The 20222-nt window shown below is 51.7% G+C and overlaps 2 protein-coding genes across 2 annotated transcripts in view; one reads left to right on the top strand and one right to left on the bottom strand.

Annotated features, from left to right (window-relative positions):
- Positions 1-5447, top strand: part of GNA13 (G protein subunit alpha 13) — a 30325-nt gene extending 24878 nt beyond the window's left edge. The window contains exon 4 of the mRNA XM_041485730.1: positions 726-5447. Coding sequence (XP_041341664.1) covers positions 726-1298 — 573 coding nt within the window. The 3' untranslated portion in view covers positions 1299-5447. The remainder of the gene's footprint in view (positions 1-725) is intronic.
- An 8558-nt stretch (positions 5448-14005) lies between these two features.
- LOC121363472 (splicing factor 3B subunit 2-like) lies at positions 14006-15097 on the bottom strand. The gene is made up of 2 exons (XM_041485843.1): positions 15020-15097; positions 14006-14383 (listed from the first exon to the last, which is right to left on the bottom strand). The coding sequence occupies exons 1-2, from the start codon at positions 15089-15091 to the stop codon at positions 14024-14026; spliced, it is 432 nt and encodes a 143-aa protein (XP_041341777.1). The 5' UTR covers positions 15092-15097; the 3' UTR covers positions 14006-14023.
- Positions 15098-20222: the final 5125 nt, after the last annotated feature.

Here is a 20222-nt window from a genome sequence, read left to right as displayed (position 1 = left end):
AACTTCAGGATACAGCTGTCTGTGCCCCCCAGGCTGGAAAGAACTGAACTGGAAAGATCTGTCCCCAGCTCTCAGTTTCTTCCCCTGTTCTACTCACTGCACAGTAAATTTTGGGGCAGTCAAGCAGTGTGAGCTCACCAGTGTGCACTGATCAGCAGGATGCAAAGATGCATGGCACAAACACAGGAAGTTGCTCAGGTTTTAGTTTGCAGGCATAATTGATTGCTTCAAAGTTACCTCGTGGAGCAGCTGGTTTGTTTCTGAAAGCAGTCATGCACTTTGCAGGAGAGCGTGGGAGGAATGGAGAGCCCACAGCTGGCATGGGATATCCCATAGTTACTGGTTTGAGAAAGCTGCTTTAGAACCCATTGTAGTGTTGGCAGCCAGCGTCGTGGAAGGGAATGAAGGAAGTATGAAGTGATGGAGAATGAGGGAAGCTGGCATCAGGAATTGCTGGTTCACCTCCGAGGTTGATTATGGATCCTTGTCACGTGGCAAAGGGAAAGCTTAAGTTCTTTGGGGTACATGTTCTGGTTTAATATTGGGTGTGTTTCCTGCTTTGGCCTCCAGCTCTTTCCCAAAAGCTCCAACATTAGCATGGAAATCCACATCCATGTCTTTTTATTGAAAACCATGTCCTGTTCCCATGCAGGCTGCTCTCTCCACTGCAGCTCAGCTGTGCCCATTATCATATCCTAATCACAAAACTTTCCTTATTTTTCTAGGATTACCTTCCCTCACAGCAAGATATCCTGCTGGCACGAAGGCCCACCAAAGGGATTCACGAGTACGACTTTGAAATCAAAAATGTCCCTTTCAAGATGGTCGATGTGGGCGGGCAGCGGTCGGAGCGGAAGCGGTGGTTCGAGTGCTTCGACAGTGTCACATCAATATTGTTCCTCGTGTCCTCCAGTGAGTTTGACCAAGTGCTCATGGAGGACCGGCAGACGAATCGCCTCACGGAGTCCCTGAACATTTTTGAAACGATAGTCAACAACCGGGTGTTCAGCAACGTCTCCATCATCCTCTTCTTAAACAAGACGGACTTGCTCGAGGAAAAAATACAGAAAGTCAGCATCAAAGACTATTTCCCAGAGTTTGAAGGGGATCCCCACTGCTTAACAGATGTCCAAAAATTCCTGGTGGATTGTTTTCGCACGAAACGCCGGGACCAGCAGCAGAAGCCCCTGTACCACCACTTCACCACTGCTATTAACACAGAGAACATCCGGCTAGTTTTCCGTGATGTTAAGGATACCATCCTGCACGACAACCTCAAGCAGCTGATGTTACAGTGATGTGCAAAAAGACTGGTTTATTTCAGTAACTCTTGTGTGTTGTTTTTTAACTAGAAGTTTACAGCAGGAGTAGAGAAATCCAAATCCTGTCAGACTTCTTGATATGTGGCTAAAAGCTGCTGCTGAACACATTATTGCCAATTTCTGCAGAAATTCAGGCTTAATCTCTTCCAGTGTAGCTTCAAGTTGACTCAAGTTGTCATTTTATAGCAGACCTATGTCTAAGTTACCTGTAAAGTGGTAAATTTGACCTTTTACCAAACGTGTGTATTATCCTAGAAAATCCAGAATTCCAAGTCAAAACGTCAATGAAATTGTTGCAATTATTAGACTGTGGCAGTAATTTAAAGTGGGGGGGGGAGAGAGAGAAACTTCTCACATCTAACTTCATTGTGAAGACTGTGATGCTATAGCTGACTTATGATTTCTCAGGTCTGTTTTTGGTTAGAAATCCCATCAGATCCCTTGCTGGAATCATCTCTTTATAGCACCTTCCTGGGTGTAATGTACTTCCTGCTTCAGTATAAATCATGGCATTGGGCTGGAATAGGAGATGCTTTAAAATGTGGAGAATCAGGAGTTTCAGACATATCAGGAAGTGCTGAGTCCAGTGATGAGGGATTCATAGTTGGCACAGTACACGGATTCACTCCAGGGATGTCCACACGTCCTGGAGCCATGGCAAAGCACAGAGCACTCTGATCAATCCTCTTGGCATTCTGCTGTGGGAAGGAGGGAGCAAGCCCAGCTTGTGTTTTTTATCTTCACTGAGTAGGTGTTACCTGTGGGTCACCTGTTCTGGAAGCGCTTTAACTTAGCACTGGTTTATTTGAACTCCCTGCCTCCTTCCCAGGTGCCTCCTCTGAGTCAGGAGCATTTGCTGATGGAGAGAAGGACTTGCAAACCTAAGTGCCTCCTTGTGTTCTGTCCTCCTCTGGCATTTTCAGTGGCCTTATGAATTCCCAGCAGAGGCCTTGTGTAGCTGACACCGTACAGATGAATGTTTTCTTCTAAAAAAATTCAAGTCTGTGTCCCAGCAGAATGTGCTTCAGCTGATGAGGTTCTTTCTGAGACTTTCCAGTTGGGTCTAAGCAATCCTAAGTGTACTTGAGCCAAATATGTTGCACAGCATCTTCCAGAGTGCTGCTTGTGACTGTTCTACCCAAAGTCCTTTTGCAGTTTTGTTCAATTTCTTATGGGGAGTTGTTAGCATTGCCATGTGATTAAAAGAAGAAATTATAATAATAATAATGAAAAAGAGTGAAAATAAAGCAATCCTGATGTACCCCACAGCACACTGCAAAAAGAGAGTGAGATTGTGATACAAAATCAGTGTCCCTGCCACGTTTCCCCCAGGCTGTAGTGGTGTGGGCAGTTCAGCTGCCACTTTGCCCCATGAAATTGGCCAATTCCTGTGGATCATGCTGGTGGCCAATCCTTGAATACATTTTTGTTCTCATCCCACGAGCCAGGGGTGACATGGTGGTGTCACTGCTGGGAGCAGTGGCCCTGCCAGGACATAGGAAAGCTGCCTGTCTCCTGAACTTAGCCTTTACTTACTGTGATTGTAAGTTGTATTAACATCTCTGTACCTCGTTCTCCTGGCAGTAGAAGTGGAATATAGTGTATTTTTATTTAGTTAGGTGCTTTGAAAGACCTCTATTTTTTTATATCATCCAGTGAATAATCATAGGTTAGTCTGTGATTCTGGCCATCAGGCACTGTTAGGGGAGGAAAGAATTCTGAAAAGAGCTTGGGAGAAGTCACAGTGCAGAATCTAAACATAATCCTAAAGTCAGGATGCAGCACTGATGTCGGGAGGATTAATAGAATCTTGGATGGGGATATTTAATGTAGATTTTGCCTCTACTGGACATGGATTATTTCTGATCTGGTGTGTTCAGGTTATATGTGAGCAATTCAGGAAGGAGAATGAGGCAGAGACCTCAGGAAGGGCTGGTGAGGCTCTTTCAAGGACTGAACAACACACCTGTGATGGGAGCAGAAGTTCTCCTTAGGGCTATAAATGCTCCATGAACAGACACAAACCTCTGGTGGCCTCCAAGTCCAGTCTTGGAAAGCAGAAAACAAATTCATGCCCTTGGTTGTCAACAGGAGGAGGAGTTGGGTTGGTTTTTCCTTTGCTGACAGTTGTCTGAACAAGTATCTTTTGAAAGCAGAGACATCTGATTAAAACAGTTGATTTGGAGAGGTCTGCAGTAGGTGCTTTGGAGGGTGTCAGACCAGATGATTGCAGAAAAGACTAAAGACTGCTAGTGGATGATAGGGTGAGTACCAGGGATTTGTCTAAACTCATTTATGTAAAGTATTGATGAATTTTTTGTCAGTGGAACCTGTTAATTTACTGAAGATCCTCAAAACTGATGTCAGTCTGAGGATGTAGCCAGGGTCACTGAGGCACTGGGCACTTCTGACCTTGGCTGAAGTGGGGGAAATTCCCCAGAATCACCACGAAAATCCCTGTTCTGGATCCTTTCAGATCACTCTCCCTGTGAGCCCCAGGGCCTGTAAGAGAGCAAGGGGGACCCCAGTGCTGGGTCACTTGCAGGCCCTGGTAGATAAAGCACTATATGAATCTCAGGCAGAAATGAATTGTTTTAATGAAATGAGTCAGATCACTCGGGTTTCCCACTCGCAGGGCGTGAGGGGGTGAGCCACACACCTGGATGTTCCTGTTTACATGGTCCCTGTGTTACCCTACAGCCAAAAACCCCAAATCAACACCCTGGTCCATCTTCAGGCTCGCTCCTCGTGCCCTCCCTGAGTGGAGCACACCTTGGGCTGTTGTATTTCCTGTTAGATTTGTTCCTACATATCATTTGTTTATAGCAGGACATAAATCTGGTACAAGAGCTGAAGGGTTGATGCTCTGAGCAGGCTGAGTTTTGTCCTGAAACAACCAGAATTGCAGTTTGCTGGTGAGAGTGAAGCTTCCTCATGGAAACCAGTCTGTGGTACAGATGGGATGTATTCCTAGTGAAGGTGGGAAAGCAGATAGAAAGTGAAATGTCCCAGAAAATCAAGTTTCCCAAAATTCCTTAGTTCTGTTTGCTGGAGTGAGCTGTGTTCTAAAGATCACTGACCCTATGGAGATAAACCACTGTCCTGCACAAGCTGTACTGTAAGGTGAAATTGGTGTTGTAGCAACTGTTCCCTGCTGCAGAGTGTTCAGCTGAGATGATTGATACCTAAAAACTGTGGCTGTTGATCAGGGCTTTAAAAATGTTACTCTTTTTTTATATATATTGTATGTGGGAGCATAAGCCATCAGTTTGTGTGAAACTTCAGCTTTCTTCTAGAATAACTGCTCTTAAAAAAAAAAAAAAAGTCAAGTTGATCTCAAAGGCTGTTGGTGAGTAGCTTTAAATTCAGCATTATCAGCAGTGATGGGGTGGGTGTTCCTGACCTGGGCTGGGGTTCCTGGTGGATCCCAGCCCGAGCTGTCCCTCATGCCCATGACCCAGAGCACCCCTGGCAGTTCCTCTTGCAGAAGGTTCATTTTCATTTTCCAGCACCACTCCTGTTCCACACCCTTGGGAAGTCTCCTGCAAACGGTTCACCAGTTCACTTTACAGGTCTTGTCTCTCTGATGGTACCATTAATGTAGTTTTTAATTACACAGCATTGCAATACAGTGCCATTTTGCAATTTCTTTGCGTTGTACTTGAAAATAAGTTGAATTGCAGACTATTTAAAACTGCTTTCCTGCGCTTCCAGTAGCAGTGAGAGCTTACCTTATGTGAAGCCTTTATGTAAAAATATATTTTATAACAACCTCATAGATCTTTAACAAAACCAAGATTTGTATTAGCTTTGTATAAATGTTTGTGGCTTACAATTTTATATGTTTAACTTTTTATAAACTTTCCAGGGACTACTTTTTATTGTAAATTTTTTTTTCTCTCCTTGCTTTAGTTTAAGATTGGCAATAAATTATTTCTAAGGGAGGTGTTAGAAGAAAAAGCATCACTTCTTTTTTATAAAACGGTTAAATCAATTCATAGTTTCACACCTCTTACACTTGCTTGTACATTGCTCTGTACATACTCTCCAAAAGTGTTGCCTTTCAGCTATTAATATTTGCCTTGTGTACAAAAAATTACTGATGAATAAACATATACAGCCTCATGTTGGTGTGATGAAATCATTTCTTCTGTTTATTAACGAGCACAGGCAGCCAGCTGACTCTCTTTGTTGGTTAGCAGAGCCTGGCTGATTTGCTCCTGCAAACACATCTTGTGTTTCAAATAAAATATGTAACAGAGTCAAACAAACTGCTCCGAAGGCTCCTCCAGGTTCTGCTCAGCCTGATGACTTTGTCCTCGGCAGGGAGGCACCAGGAAATTGCTGACTTGCACTTGACAGCCAGTTTTGTGCTCAATATTTAAAATATTGATGGCACTCGGGTGTGTTCTGCGACAAAGCTCTGTGAATTATGGATCTTGAAATAGCAGAGTTGATTTTTTTTTTTTTAGCTCTTTTTGACTAAGCCACCCTCTGCCTCCTGGAGAAGAGGCTCACTGGCTGCAGTACCAAGCAGAATTTTGCAGCAAAACATTGATTTCTCATCAGTTTTTACAGGCCTGAAATGCTTCATTTTCCACAAGAACCCTTGGATTTGGCTGGCATGCTGTGGTCACTGAATCCCCAGAAATGCTCAGCCCAGGTGATCCTTGTTTGCAGAGCTGGAGCTCAGCCCTGGTGCTGGCCCTGCTGACAGGCACCAGGCGTGCAGCGTTCTCGGTGTGGGTGTGGGGCTCAGAGCCACCTCTGGTCACTGAAACAGCTCAAAACCTGCTGGATGCCCGGGACTTAGCTCAGCTCCACGTGGTTTGCATTCCAGGTCCTGCCTGTCCCTTTTTCACTCTGGAAAAGCCACACCAGCTGAACGCTGTGATGTTCCTCTGACTTTGAAATCCAGGGGTTTTTTAAGCTTTTTTTTTTTTTTTTTTTTTTGCATCCTGTTTCCTGAGATGCCACCTGAGGAGTAAAACCAAGCCCATCTAGAGCTCAGCTTAACAAGTCACTTTTGTTGAGTTTTATAATCCAAATATCACAGGTGTAATTGCATCACCTTCACCAGGCTGCTGGTGAAGAGTTTTTGGGAGCTAAAGCCTTGAGCAAACTGATCTAGTGGAAGGTGTCCCTGCCCAGGGCAGGGGGCTAGGACTGGATGACCTTTAAGGTCCCTTCTGACTCAAACCATTCCATGATAATTCTATGAAACAATAACATATAAATAACTAATCATTTCTTCTTAGGAATGGGTCAATGGTGTTGGACCATCCTGGGCTCTGATCACCTCACCACACTGATGTGCTGAGGGCTGAAGTGCTGGGAAGAGCAGAAGTGGAGAAAAAAGCACATTCCAGGATTTATTTCCAGGAGGAAGTGAAGTTTCTTCACATTTGCAACACTTTTGATTTACCAGAACACCTCGTGCAGTGCTGAATGTAGGTTGGGTGTTCAAGCCTCTTCCTTCCTGTTAAAGTAACTCGGTGATTGCACAATAACTGACAGGAGGGAGGAAAAATGCACTGGGGAGCTGTCCCCTGGCAGCAGGAGCCAGGTTCAGAGCTGACCTTGGTCCCTTTCCTTCCGGGGAGCAGAGGTGACCATGGAGGGCAAAGTGCTGAGGAGCAGCTGCCAGGAGAGAGATCCCCTGGGGAATCCAGCTGGAAACGGGGCAGGAATCTGCTCTGGCACAGCCCCTGCTGGGTTTGCCCTCTAAAACAGGACAGGTGATGGCAGGGAGGTACTTCTGACTGTCCACTCGTGTTGACACCATCTGAACTGTTCTCAGTGTATGTAAAATGGGAATTACTTGATTAGATTGATAAGAAGGTCCTTATCACTCTGCACAGCTCCTGAAAGGTGCCTGTGGAATTCTGGGAATTCTGTGACCCAGGTGGATCGAGTCCCACAAGGCTTTGCAGTAGCGTTTTATTTGTGCCTAACTTCAGATGCTCTTGGATTGCCTTTCTCTGCTTTCTTTTATGCACACGAGGAGCAAGACACTGCTTCCAGCTGGAGTGCAGCTCCCACAAGCTGCGTTTTCCTGGGCTCTGGGCTCTTGCTCAGTGCCCTGCTCAGAGCAGCCCCTGCCATTTCCAAGGCAGCCCTGGTCAGGCTGTGGAGTGCTCCATGGCAGAGCCAGTGCTCAGCCTGGGCTCAGCAAACAGGCAGCAGATGACTGGGACATGAGGAATACAAACATCCCAAAGAAACGCAGGGGAGAGCAGTCCCTGCCCTGAGCTGCTGCCTCTGCCCAGCTCTGTGTTTGATGAATTGCTGAACACTGGATCTGACAAACCTGGATTTGGGGCTCCTTGCAGCTCCACTCACAGTTAATATTTAAAGGCTGAGCCCTCCCAAGCTGTGAGCTTGTTGTTGGTTGTGTTTGCTGCTCCTGGGGCAGGGAGGGCTCCCAAGCACCGCAGGGAAGGCAGGAACATGTTTGTCAGCAGATCCAGGACCTGAATAAATCCCATTTCTCTGCCTGGGTGGCTGGAAACGTAGTGACCCACTAAGATGACGCTGATCAGTGCAGACTGGGTTTTATTAATTTAGGACTTGCAGAGCAGGAGGAAGCACGAGATCCTGTGCATCCAACAGTATCCAAAGTGAGTTTTTCCCACTCCCAGTATTCAGTAGTGGATCTTGCCTGTATAAAAGATGCTGATGCCCTCGCCAGGATTCTGCCCATTGACAGGCAGCATCTTAGAGCCCAGATCCCTGCTGATGTCCAAATCTCTGTCCTATCCAGCCCCAGCCAACTTTGGTGGCTCTTGGCCAGGCTGCAGGTGCTGTCCTGTCCTCTCTGTTGTCACCTGCAGCCTGGAACACAACCAGCTTCTCTGACACAGCAAAAAGCCACCTCTATCAGATCCAGAGGGGAAGCAGGAGTGGGAAAAAGGAGAAGGACATTTAATTTAACATCCCCATTCCCCCAGCCAGCCTTTGTGCTGCTCAGGGGCTGAGTGACTGTTTCCAAGCTGACCATACTCCAGTCAGTGCAGTTTGGGGGATGGCAGCAGCTGTGAATCACTCACCTCCAGGGAGTGACCCCTGCAGCACTCCCTGTCACAGTCACATTTCTGGGAAAATCCCTTCGCCCTGGATTTTGCTCCTGGGAAGCTGAGAAGCTTCAGAGAAAAGGGAAACAATAATTGTCTGATTTGCTTCTCCTGTGTTTTGCTCCTTTGGAATGTGGTTGGAGATTGTTTACCCACAGGTGATTGTTCCATTGGTTTCACGTGAGTTGTTTTGACCTGTTGGCCAATCAGGGCCAAATTATGTCGAGACTGGAAAGAGTCACAAGTTTTTATTATCATCTTTTTAGCATTCTGTAAATACCTTTTCTGTATTCTTTAGTATAGTATAGCTTAGTGTTCTTTAATAAAATATACTATCATAAAATAATAAATCAGCCTTCTGAGAACATGGAGTCAGATTCATCATTCCTCCCTTTGTCTGGGAACCCCACAAATACAAAAACTCCCTGCATCCAGCTGTCCCTGCAGTGCCAGCACCACCCACGGGAGGTTCAGCTCCTCTGGGCACCCCCAGTCTGTGCCTGGTTGTTGTTTTCAGCTTTTCTTGGAAGAAAAGCCAGCATCTATCAGTGACACCGATCTTTCTTGGGTTGCCTAGACAGAATATTTTGCATTTTTTCTGTATGAGCTGATTCTCTTTTATTGATCCAGAGTCCAAGGGTGGGAGCAGCTGGGAATTGATGACTGGTTCCTGCTGTAGCCTCCATTTTCCCTGAAGAAAAGGGAAGCAAATGAAAGAACTTCAGTGAAATCAGCATTTTCAAAGGATTTGCAGGAGTGCAAGTTGAGCAAGGCTCCAGCAGCACCAGCCTTCTTACATCACGTCTGGCATTTGCTGAAAAATTGTCTAAAATGAAGGGCAAAACTTCCTCTTTTGTTCTTGCAGACGACCCACGCACACTCTCCTTCCCTCTGTCTCCCATGCCCACTTACAAAACTTGAGAAAAGGGGATATTTCTCTTATTTTTAAAACTTTATTTCTCATTTTATCCTCTGCTGTGCTCCACTAGCTGCCTGGGGAAGGAGCAGCAGCCTGAGGCTGTGCAGCAGAAGCCACTCCAGTCCCTCCCTGTTGATGGTATTGCATCTTCTCCCACAGCAGGAAACCCTTCTGCTGCTGCTCCTCTCACCTCTGCAATACTCAAGGTGAAATATTATTAAACACTTTTTTTTTATCTTTTTGCCAGCATGTGGCAAATCCTAAATCCTCCTCTCATTTCCAGTGAAAAGCTGGCTTTCACTGTGCTGTAGTGGAGCAGTGGGGAGTCACCTCTGGTGTTCCTTGGGGATGTCACTGGGGAAAGGAACATTTTTGCATGTGCAAAAGCAGCAGGTCTGTGGCTGTCTCCTTGTCAGCTGACTGACACCACTGCAAGGACTAATTGTGGTCCTCAGTCCCTGCAGGGAGCCTGAAAGAAAGATGAAAAAAACTATTTGCAAGGGCCTGGAGTGACAGGACAAGGGGGAATGGCTTCAAACTGACAGAGAGCAGGTTTAGATTGGATATCAGGAAGAAATCCTTCCCTGGGAGGGTGGGGAGAACCTGAGGGTGCACAGGGCAGCTGGATCCCTGGCAGTGCCCAAGGCCAGGCTGGACAGGGCTGGGAGCAGCCTGGGACAGTGGAAGTGTCCCTGCCATGGCAGGGGTGGCACTGGGTGGGCTTTAAGGTCTCTCCAACCCAGCCCATTCCATGATTTCTCCTTTTAGAAAAGCAACCCCAGTTGGCTGAGCTGAAAATTTTGATATATGGAGAGTATTTAGACATCTATTATTCAAATGAATTGCCAGAGGGAGCTCCTCTCTTGAAGGCTAGAAGGGAAATCGTTGTTCTCTCCTCTGCACAGCAGCAGGGATGGAATGAGAGCACCTGGCAGCCCTCCAGCCTTCCTCTGCAGCCAGGCTCCCCACTCCTCCTCTCCCTACCAAGACAAACACCTGTGGTGATGCCAAGGGAAGAGGGCAGAGGAGGAAAACACAGCCTGGCACATTCCCTCCCTGCCAGGGCAGCTGGGTGATTCCTGAGCAGGGGGAGCCTGGGGTGGGAATTGCTGCCCACGTGCAGGGGATGTTCCTGGGAGCTGGCAGCTTCCAGGGCACCAGCAGGGAGAGAGAAGCACCTGCAGAGAGCAATCCTCAGCCTGGAAAGGTGTCCCAGGTCGGTGGCGTGAGTGACTGCCAGATGTGTCAGCATCTGCCAGCTCTGTCAGCCAGGTGGGAACAGCTCCACCCCAAAGCTTTGTGCCCCTCTCCTTTGTGCCCCCTCCTTTGTGTCCCACTTTGTGCCCCACAGCTTTGTGCCCCATTTTTTGCCACACTTTGTGCCTCTCTCTTTTGTGCCCACTTCTTTGTACCCCACTCCTTTGTGTCCCACCTCGTGCCCCTCTCCTTGTGCCCCAGCCCCCTGGCGAGGCAGGGTGCTGTCAGTGTGGGAGTGCAGGGACTGGAGATCATTGCAGGAAAGGTCCAGCCTGGCTTCTTGCTGAGGGGGGTTTCAGGGCTGGACTTTCCAAGGCCCATTTGTGGGAGGATTTCTCCTGCCCCATCTCCGTGTTCACATTTGTAACACTCACAAACCTTTGCATTTAAACCTAAATTTAAACCTTTGCATTTAAACCTAAACCTTGCTGGTTTTTTGCATTAAAATAACTCCTCCTTCTTTGAATAGCTCTTGGAAGTGGTGTGGGACATAACCCCACATATTTACAGTTCCTGTAAAGCAAAAGAACAACTAAAACACCTGAAATGAAACTAGAAACTGAACCTAATTTCCCATTTCCACAGCTCTTTGGATCTCACATTTCTTTAGCACAGGCTGATTTTTTCCTCCATCTTCTGCTCAGATGGGATTTCTGTTTATGGGACATGAATGTCACCCCATCCTTTTGTGCCAGGCTGTTTGGGAAGAGCTCCTGATCCAATGTTTGTGAGAAATACTTCAGAGCTGAAGGAATTAGTGGGAGAAACAGATCTTTGCTTGGCTGCCATGGCAAGATCATTGCTCTGTTTCAGCCCTGGGTCAGTTTGACACTTCAGACCAGAGCTTTGCGGAGGAGCTGGAGGGGCAGAGGGAGGACCAGGACCCATGTTTGTGGTTCTGTGCTGTGATCTGAGCTCAGGAGGGATTCCAGGAACACCAGAGCACTAAATATAGCAGCTGTGCTTGCTCAGCAGCTTTGGGTCCAGCAGGCCTAAGGGGAGGTGTGAAATTCAGTCTCAATCACCACATTAGCAACGCTTCCTGAGAATTCCAGGATCCCTCTTTTCCCTGGTTTATGTCTCTTTGAAATGCTGGAGAAGTAATGAAATTATCAGGGGAAAATAGAACATTTATTCATGGCCATAGAAACCATGGGTAAACTCCTCCTGTCTCCCAGCAAACCTCACCAGTGCTTGTAAAAGCTTCCAAACACAAAAAGCATCACACAAGTGTAAATATTGGAGCTTTTATTTGTTTGGATTTAATAAAAACCCCAAAGAGCTGCTGGGTGTGTTGAGGAAATGCTGCTCCTGAGACACCTGTGCAAACCAGCAAACCCAGAATGCCTCTGGTCACAAGGAAAATAGAGGAAAAATGTTTCTTGGAAAAATGCATGGAGACAGGTACCTCCCTGAAGGGTTCCAGCTCGGGGTTCAGTGTGGTCATGGTGCACTGTCACTCACAATGCTTTTTTTTACAAATTCTACCCAAAATCTCCTCCAGAAAGGGCAATGCTCTCATTACCAACACCTCAAAGTTCTCCTTCCCTCGCTGCTGCTTTCTGCAGGTCTCTTAAAACTTTTAAATGAGCTGGATTAATAAAACATGCTCCATCTCCCTCGTGCCCACATTTTAAATTCATCATGGCAATCCTGCTGTCAGTTCATGCTGGAGCAAACCAGTCCAGCACACCCAGTCCTCGTGTCCCCAGCCCGTGTGTCCCAGCCCGCCTGTCCCTGTCCTGCGTGTCCCCATCCCGTGTGTCCCACGTGTCCCCATCCCCTGTGTCCCATCCCATCTGTCCCCATCCCATCTGTCCCTGTCCTGCGTGTCCCTGTCCCGACTGTCCCCATCTCGCGTCTCTATCCTGTATGTCCCATCCTGCCAGTCCCATCCTGTGTGTCCCCATGCCCCGCCTGTCCCTGTCCCGTTTGTCCCCATGCCCCGCCTGTCCCTGTCCGTGTGTCACTGTCCCCTGTGTTTCCGTCCCGCCTGTCCCGTCCCTCCTGTCCCTGTCCCGCGTCTCCCCATGCCCCGCCTGTCCCTGTCCCTGTCCCTGTCCCTGTCCCGTGTGTCCCCATGCCCCGCCTGTCCCTGTCCCGATTGTCCCCATGCCCCGCCTGTCCCTGTCCGTGTGTCACTGTCCCCTGTGTTTCCGTCCCGCCTGTCCCGTCCCTCCTGTCCCTGTCCCGCGTCTCCCCATGCCCCGCCTGTCTCTGTCCTTTGTGTCCCCGTCCCGCCTGTCCTGTTCCTCCTGTCCCTGTCCGCGTGTCCCTGTCCCCGCCCTGACTGCTCCTGTCCCTGTCCTGGGTGTCCCCATGCCCCGCCTGTCCCTGTCCGTGTGTCCCTGTCCCTGTGTCCCCATGTGCCCTTGTCCCTGTCCGTGTGTCCCTGTCCCTGTGTCCCATGTCTCCCTGTCCCTGTCCCTGTGTCCCCATGTCCCCTTGTCCCTGTCCGTGTGTCCCTGTGTCCCCATGGCGCCGCCTCCTCCTGTCCCTGTCCTGGGTGTCCCCATGCCCCGCCTGTCCCTGTCCGTGTGTCCCTGTCCCTGTGTCCCCATGTGCCCTTGTCCCTGTCCGTGTGTCCCTGTCCCTGTGTCCCATGTCTCCCTGTCCCTGTCCCTGTGTCCCCATGTCCCCTTGTCCCTGTCCGTGTGTCCCTGTGTCCCCATGTCCCCCTGTCCCTGTCCGTGTGTCCCTGTCCCTGTGTCCCCATGTCCCCCTGTCCCTGTCCGTGTGTCCCTGTCCCTGTGTCCCCATGTCCGTGTGTCCCTGCCCGTGTGTCCCTGTCCCTGTGTCCCCCATGTCCCCCTGTCCCTGTCCCCTCCCTGTCCCCTGTCCCCTCCCTGTCCCCTGCCCCTGTCCCCTTCCTGGCCCCTGCCCCTGTCCCCTCCCTGTCCCCTGTCCCTGTCCGTGTGTCCCGGTCCCGCAGCCCCCAGGGGGGCCGGCAGGGGGCGCGCGCGGGCCGCGGAGCCGGGGGTGCTGCGGGAGGGGACAGGGGCAGGGGACAGGGGACAGAGAGGGGACAGAGAGGGGACACGGACAGGGGACAGGGGCAGGGGACAGAGAGGGGACAGGGACAGGGGACAGGGGCAGGGGACAGGGAGGGGACAGGGACAGGGGACAGGGGCAGGGGACAGGGGCAGGGGACAGGGAATAGTGAACAGGGATGGGGTCAGGAGACAGGGACAAGGACAGGCAACCGGCGACAGGGACAGGGGTACCCAGGGGACAGGGACAGGAGATGGGGACAGGGGACACAGGGGACACAGGTGAGGGGAGAGGGAATAGCAGACAAGGATGGGAACCAGGACAGGGAGAGGACACAGGGACAGGGGACAGAGTTCAGAAGCACCCAGGGGACAGGGTCAAGGGGAGGGGACAGGGATCAGGGATGGGGACAGGGAGAAGGGACATGGAATAGGGGACAAGGCCAGGGAGAGGGGACAGAGTCAGGGAGAGGGGACAGAGTCAGAGAACAGGGGACACGGGTCAGCAGCACCCAGGGGTGACACTGGAGTCACCCTCGGCACCCAGGAATGACCCCTCAGCACCCAGGGGTGACCCTGGCACCCAAAGGTGCCACCACCCCCGCGAAGTGTCACCTTGAAGGCCTCGAAGATCCTCTTGAAGAAGACGAAGTTGGGGTCGTAGATCTCGGGCTCCTCGCTCACGTACTCGATCTCCACCTCGGGGGCGTCCCCGGCGGGGGGCTCGGGGTCCCCCCGGGGGGGGGGCGGGGTTGGGGGCCCCTCCCGGGCCCCGCCCCTCCCCCGCTTCTTCTTCTTGCGGTTCCGGCGCTTCCGGTTCCGCTGGGAGGGGACAGGAGGGGACAAAAGAGGACAGTGAGGGGACAGCGAGGTGGGACAGGTCCCTCTAACTGGTGGGGACAAAAGGGGACAAAAAGGGACAATGAGGTGGGACAGGTCCCTCCAACTGGGGGGGACAAAAGGGGACAGCGAGGTGGGACAGGTCCCTCTAACTGGGGGGACAAGGGGGGGACACCCAATGGGATAGCAGAAGGGGGGACAAAGGTGACACAAGGGTGACACAGGTGACCCCACAGTGAGCCACACCCCCTGCACTTGGAGGGGACAAAATAGGGACATTGGAATGGCACCGAGAGGGGACAAAACCCCCCAGTAAGGGGACAAAAAAGGGACACTGGGGTGACCTCGGGGGGAGACCAACTGCCACAGGTGGGGGAACAAAAAGGGACATTGGGGTGACCCCAGAGCAAACCCCCCCATGACCACCGAGGGAGGGGACAACGGTGACACCCCAGTGACACAGGTGACCCCAGAGCCTCCAACCCCCCTCCCAAATAAACCCCATCCATGACCCCTCCCCCGGGAAATCTGGGGCACCCTGGGGACCCCCCCCCAGGTGCCAGTTTGGGTGGGGGGGTGGCCTGTGCCCCACTGTCCCCTCGCTGTCCCCTCTGTCACCTCCTTTTTGGATGTCCCCGTGTCCTCCTCAGCCTCGGAGGCCGACGCCGACGCTCGCAGCTCCGTCTCCATCTCGTCCTCGGCTGGGGGGACACGGGGGGTCAGGGTGTCACCCCCCTTTGGGTGTCACCTCCCTTTGGGTGTCACCCCCACCTCTGGGTGTCACCCCCCTTTGGGTGTCACCTCCCTTTGGGTGTCACCCCCACCTCTGGGTGTCACCCCCATCTCTGGGTGTCACCCCCCTCTGGGTGTCACCCCCACCTCTGGGTGTCACCCCCATCTCTGGGTGTCACCCCCCTCTGGGTGTCACCCCCACCTCTGGGTGTCACCCCCACACTGTCCCTGTCCCTGTGTCCCCATGTCCCCTTGTCCCTATCCGTGTGTCCCTGTGTCCCCATGTCCCCCTGTCCCTGTCCGTGTGTCCCTGTCCCTGTGTCCCCATGTCCCCCTGTCCCTGTCCGTGTGTCCCTGTCCCTGTGTCCCCATGTCCGTGTGTCCCTGCCCGTGTGTCCCTGTCCCTGTGTCCCCCATGTCCCCCTGTCCCTGTCCGTGTGTCCCTGTGTCCCCATGTCCGTGTGTCCCTGTCCGTGTGTCCCGGTCCCGCAGCCCCCAGGGGGGCCGGCAGGGGGCGCGCGCGGACCGCGGAGCCGGGGGTGCTGCGGGAGGGGACAGGGGACAGGGACAGGGGACAGGGAGGGGACAGGGACAGGGGACAGGGACAGGGGACAGGGAGGGGACACGGAGGGGACAATGGAGGGGACAGGGAGGGGACACAAGGAGGGGACACAAGGAGGGGACACAGGGAGGGGACAGGGACAGGGGACAAGGCAGGGGACACGGGCACCTTCCCCGGCCCGCTCCGTCTCCCCGGTCCCTCTGCTGCTGCCGCCCCGGTGGCGCCGGGAGCGCGCCCAGCGCACGGCGGGGGCGAAGCGGCGCGGGAGGGACACGCGGGGGGCGGTGGGTCCCCAACGCCGGCTCTTCATGACCAGGGAATGGCTCTGGTCCTCGTCACGGGCTGCAGGGCTCCGGTCACCGGTAGGAGTGGGACTGGCATCCCTGGACCCTGCCCAGGCTGTGTGGAACGGAATGGAATGGAATGGAATGGAATAAATAGAATAGAATAGAATAGAATAGAATAGAATAGAATAGAATAGAATAGAATAGAATAGAATAGAATAGAATAGAATAGAATAGAATAGAATAGAATAGAATAGAATAGAATAGAATAGAATAGAATAGAATAGAATAGAATAGAATAGAATAGAATAGAATATCCTAAGTGGGAAGGGAACCACAAGGATCATTCAAGTCCAGCACAGAGCCAACAGTCCCACCCCGGCAGCGCTGTCCAAACCCTCCTGGAGCTCTGGCAGCCTCGGGGCCGTTCCCTGGGGAGCCTGGGCAGTGCCCAGCACCCTCTGGGGAAGAACCACTGCTGATATCCAGCCTGACCCTCTGCTGGCACAGCAAGCTTGAGGCTGCCACCGGCTCCAAGGTGACAGAAAGCCCAGGACAGGGAGCCCGGGCAGTGACACAAGCTGCACCCAGCCTCTTCCTTCCTGCCTTCCGCAGTGCTGGGGCCGTGCTGGTGGCAGGCAGGGCAGAGCCCGGGCTGAGGAGCACATCTCAGAGCGCTGCCCATCAGCCCGGCCGCTCCCGAGGCCTCCTGAGGGCGGGCTGGGCACGGCGGGACCAGCAGGATGCTCCGGGCAGCTTTTGGGCCGCTCTGCTTCCCTGCTGCCCGCCGGGTGTGTGCCTGCCCCAGACTGCAGCGCCCTGGAGGTGTTGCCTGGCCCCTGCTGCTGTCAGCTCTGCCCGGGAGCCATCCCCTCTCACCTGAGGGTGGATTTCAGCCCCCTCAGCCAGCCCTGGTTCCCGAGCTCCTGGCAGGATGCGTTTCACAACCCCGGCCTGGTTTGTGTCTCTGTTGCTGTAGATACCAGCAGCTTCTGCCTCGGTGTGTGTTTGCTTGTTTTTCTCATCTTTCTATGGCCTTACAGACACAAAAACTGTAGAAGCACATAAGTTCAGGGTTTCCAAAGGAAGCTGTGGTCTGAGACATGCAAAGAAATGTCAGTGGTGGAGAGTTACACTTGTGGTTAGTGACTGTTTATTTGTTTTGCTAAGTAGAAGCAGGTGTCACAGAGGGTATTTGGGGAAAGAGGAGAAGGGTTGTGTTGCCCAGAGGCTTGAAAACCTTCTCACCAGTGTTAGCTGTTGTTTTCAGACACCAGCAGCAGAATGCAGGCGAGGGAGAGAAGGATTTTGCTTCAGTCTTTCAACACAAAGATTAAAACCTTTCCACTTTCTCATTTCATTTTCATTTTGTGTGTTACAACTTGAGAACCTTATTATCAAGGACTGCACAAAGACGATAGTGAAGCAGCAACAGAAACCCCAAATGTGTTCACGAAAACCCCTAAAATGTTCAAGGAGAACCATAAGAGGTTATTAAAATGCCTCAGGGTGCTGCTGCAGGATTGAAGTGTAATTTATGCAGGAAACTTTGTGTTTTTAAAGGGTTACTCTCTGCCATTTACTATGGACTATTTTAAAATTTATTGTCTGACAAGGAACTACCAGTGCACTAAAAATTCTTCTCTGGAAAGCTAATGTTTGTATCTCTTGGCTGCCACTGGTTGCTAACATGATGCTCAGTGTTTGGTCTGTGCTGAAGCTGCCTGTATCCAGGAATCTTTGTCTTCATCACTCTTGAACGCTCCGAAATTGAGGCTGGGGAGCGCTGTGGGATCTGCCCAGGGCTCCAGGGAGAGCAGACAAGTCTGGCTGCATCTCAGATATTTCACGGTGTTCAGCAGAAAATGTCTTGAATTTAATCCAGGTTATTTACATAGTTTCTCTCCCTCTCTCTCTCTTTTTTTTTTTTTTTTTTTTAAATCAGGTTCACATTTTTAGTGGGTGCTTTGTGTCAGAGGTTTAATTTCCTGTGTCAGGATGTTATTTGTAATTACTGTAACCAGGATTTGGTCAGGTTTCTGTTCTTGTTCTTTACCTCTCCCAGGTAGGACACTTCCTGCCCTGTGCTGGCAAATTGACTCCCCTGTACCTGGGCCCCAAATCAGGCTGACAGGGCACATTTCCCACTGTGCACAATTTTCAGGGCTAATTTTTGCTCTCAGCTTTACAGATCAGCTTTACAGATCTGCTTTTGTTCTCCCTTCCTGCCCTCACATACTGGGAGCAATTAACTCCTCTAAAACACGTGAATTTTGCTATTAGAAGTCCACACCAGAGCACATCTAGATGCATTTTTAAAATCACTCCTTTGAAATGGAGCCTCTTCTGCATTTTGATATTTACTGCTATTGTTTCCTTGGTCCACAAAGTAGAGTTTGATGTGGGTACAAGGTTTATATTCAGTTTCCACTTTGCCCACTGAGCAGTTTGGCCTCTGCCCTGCTCCAGGGGCTTTTAACCAAGGAGAGCTCCACAGGTGGGTCAGGCTGCAGGGTCAGCATCTCTTCCTTGAAGACAAACACAGAGGTTGGAATCTTGACTCACTCAGAGCTGTGCATGAAATGAAAAGAAATGAAATGCACAGAAAAGGTGAATAAAGATGAGATGTGGCACTGTCTGTGTAGCTCTGGGGAGGACTGGGTTTGTCTCCACGAAAACACCTCGTGAGCTAAAGCTTGGGGGGGGTTGTGTTTAATTATTTGGGTGCTCTGTTTGCAGCTGGGTTTGCTGTAAGTGCTGATGGGGGAGGGGATTCACCTGCTGGGCTCTTTGTGATATTGGCCAAAGCTGGGAAAGGCTCTGAGCTCTGTCACTGGGGCAGGAGGAGAAGGGCAGCAGATGGGAGAACAAACAGAGACATTCCCTTTGTAGGGTACAGTCTGTTTAATATATTTTTCACCTGGGTGGGGAATTGCTGGGAAGGGGGAGCTGTGCAGGGCCAGGGAGTCTCTGTGGGCAAAGCCCTGGCTGGGCTATGAGCAGCTGGGATTGGGCAGAAAAGCGCCAATAAAAAGTGTTTGTCCCCAGTGTCACCCACTGTCACCCCGGCGGGGCTGGTGGCCCTGATAGCCCCAGGACAGGGCAGGGCAGGGCTGTGCCTGCCCGGGCTGATAAGGCTGATAAGGCTGTGGCAGCAGCCCTGGGGGTGAGGATGGGCTGGCGCAGGGAGTGTCCGGGCTGTGCTGGGTGCAGGGATGCTGAGCCCGGGGCTGGCAGCACCACCAGGGGAAGGGAGTGATTTCAGGGCAGGCAGGGAGCCCGCAGCCTGGGGGAAGGAGATGGCTCTGCTGGGCTTCCTCTCCAAGCTGTTGCTCCCTGATCCCAGTTTCCCAGCATTGCAGTGCTTGGCAAAGGCTGGCTTGTCCCCCTGCACTGCTGTTGTAGGAGCACCAGAGGCACATCCCATCCTGCATCCCCCGGGCTGCATCCCATCCTGCATTCCCAGGGCTTCACCCCTTCCTGCACCGCCAAGGATTCATCCCATCCTGCATCCCCAGGGCTTCATCCCTTCCTGCACCCCCAGGGCTTCATCCCATCCTGCACCCCCAGGGCTACATCCCATCCTGCACCCCCAGGGATTCATCCCATCCTGTATCCACAGGGATTCATCCCTTCCTGCACCCACAGCACTTCATCCCTTCCCACACTCCCAGGGATTCATCCCATCTGGAGCAGGAGTGGCCGTGTGTGTCACAGTGTCCTCACAGTGTCATTGTCACCGCTGAGCTCTGGCTGCCAGGGCTGGTCCTGGCCAGGACACAGAGCCACGGGCAGGGCACTGCCAGCAGGGGAAGGGGTCAGGGACCTGTGAGGCTTTGGGCAGCCAGAGGGCTGGGTGAGAAAAGGCTCCAGGGGCAGGAGTGTCCCAGGGGCAGAACTGGGGACCTTTCTGTGAATGCTCATCCATCACTGTTTTGTTTGGCCATTCATTTCCAGTTCATTCCATTCATTTCCAGTTTACAGCCACTGAAGGAGACCTCCTCTGCCACCAGCACAGTGTGGGGAGCTGGGCTGTTCCCTGCGTGCCCAGGACAGGGGTTGGGAGGGTGCTCAGCAGGCTTTAGGAGGAGCATCCCCCTGTCCTGTTCATGGGCAGAGGTGGGAATGGAAGCCCCCCCAGCCACCCCTGCAGTGCCTGCCCCCTGCCATCCTCAGCTATACCTTCACAAAGGGCCTTTGCTCTTCATTGCAGAATTTGGGTCTTTGTCTCATTTTGCAGCTC

The sequence above is a fragment of the Pyrgilauda ruficollis genome, unplaced genomic scaffold (assembly GCF_017590135.1).
Source record: "Pyrgilauda ruficollis isolate IOZ18807 unplaced genomic scaffold, ASM1759013v1 scaffold72, whole genome shotgun sequence".
Taxonomy (NCBI): Eukaryota; Metazoa; Chordata; class Aves; order Passeriformes; family Passeridae; genus Pyrgilauda; species Pyrgilauda ruficollis.
The sequence above is the reverse complement of the archived record's forward strand: the minus strand, read 5'-3'. Positions and strand labels throughout refer to the sequence as shown.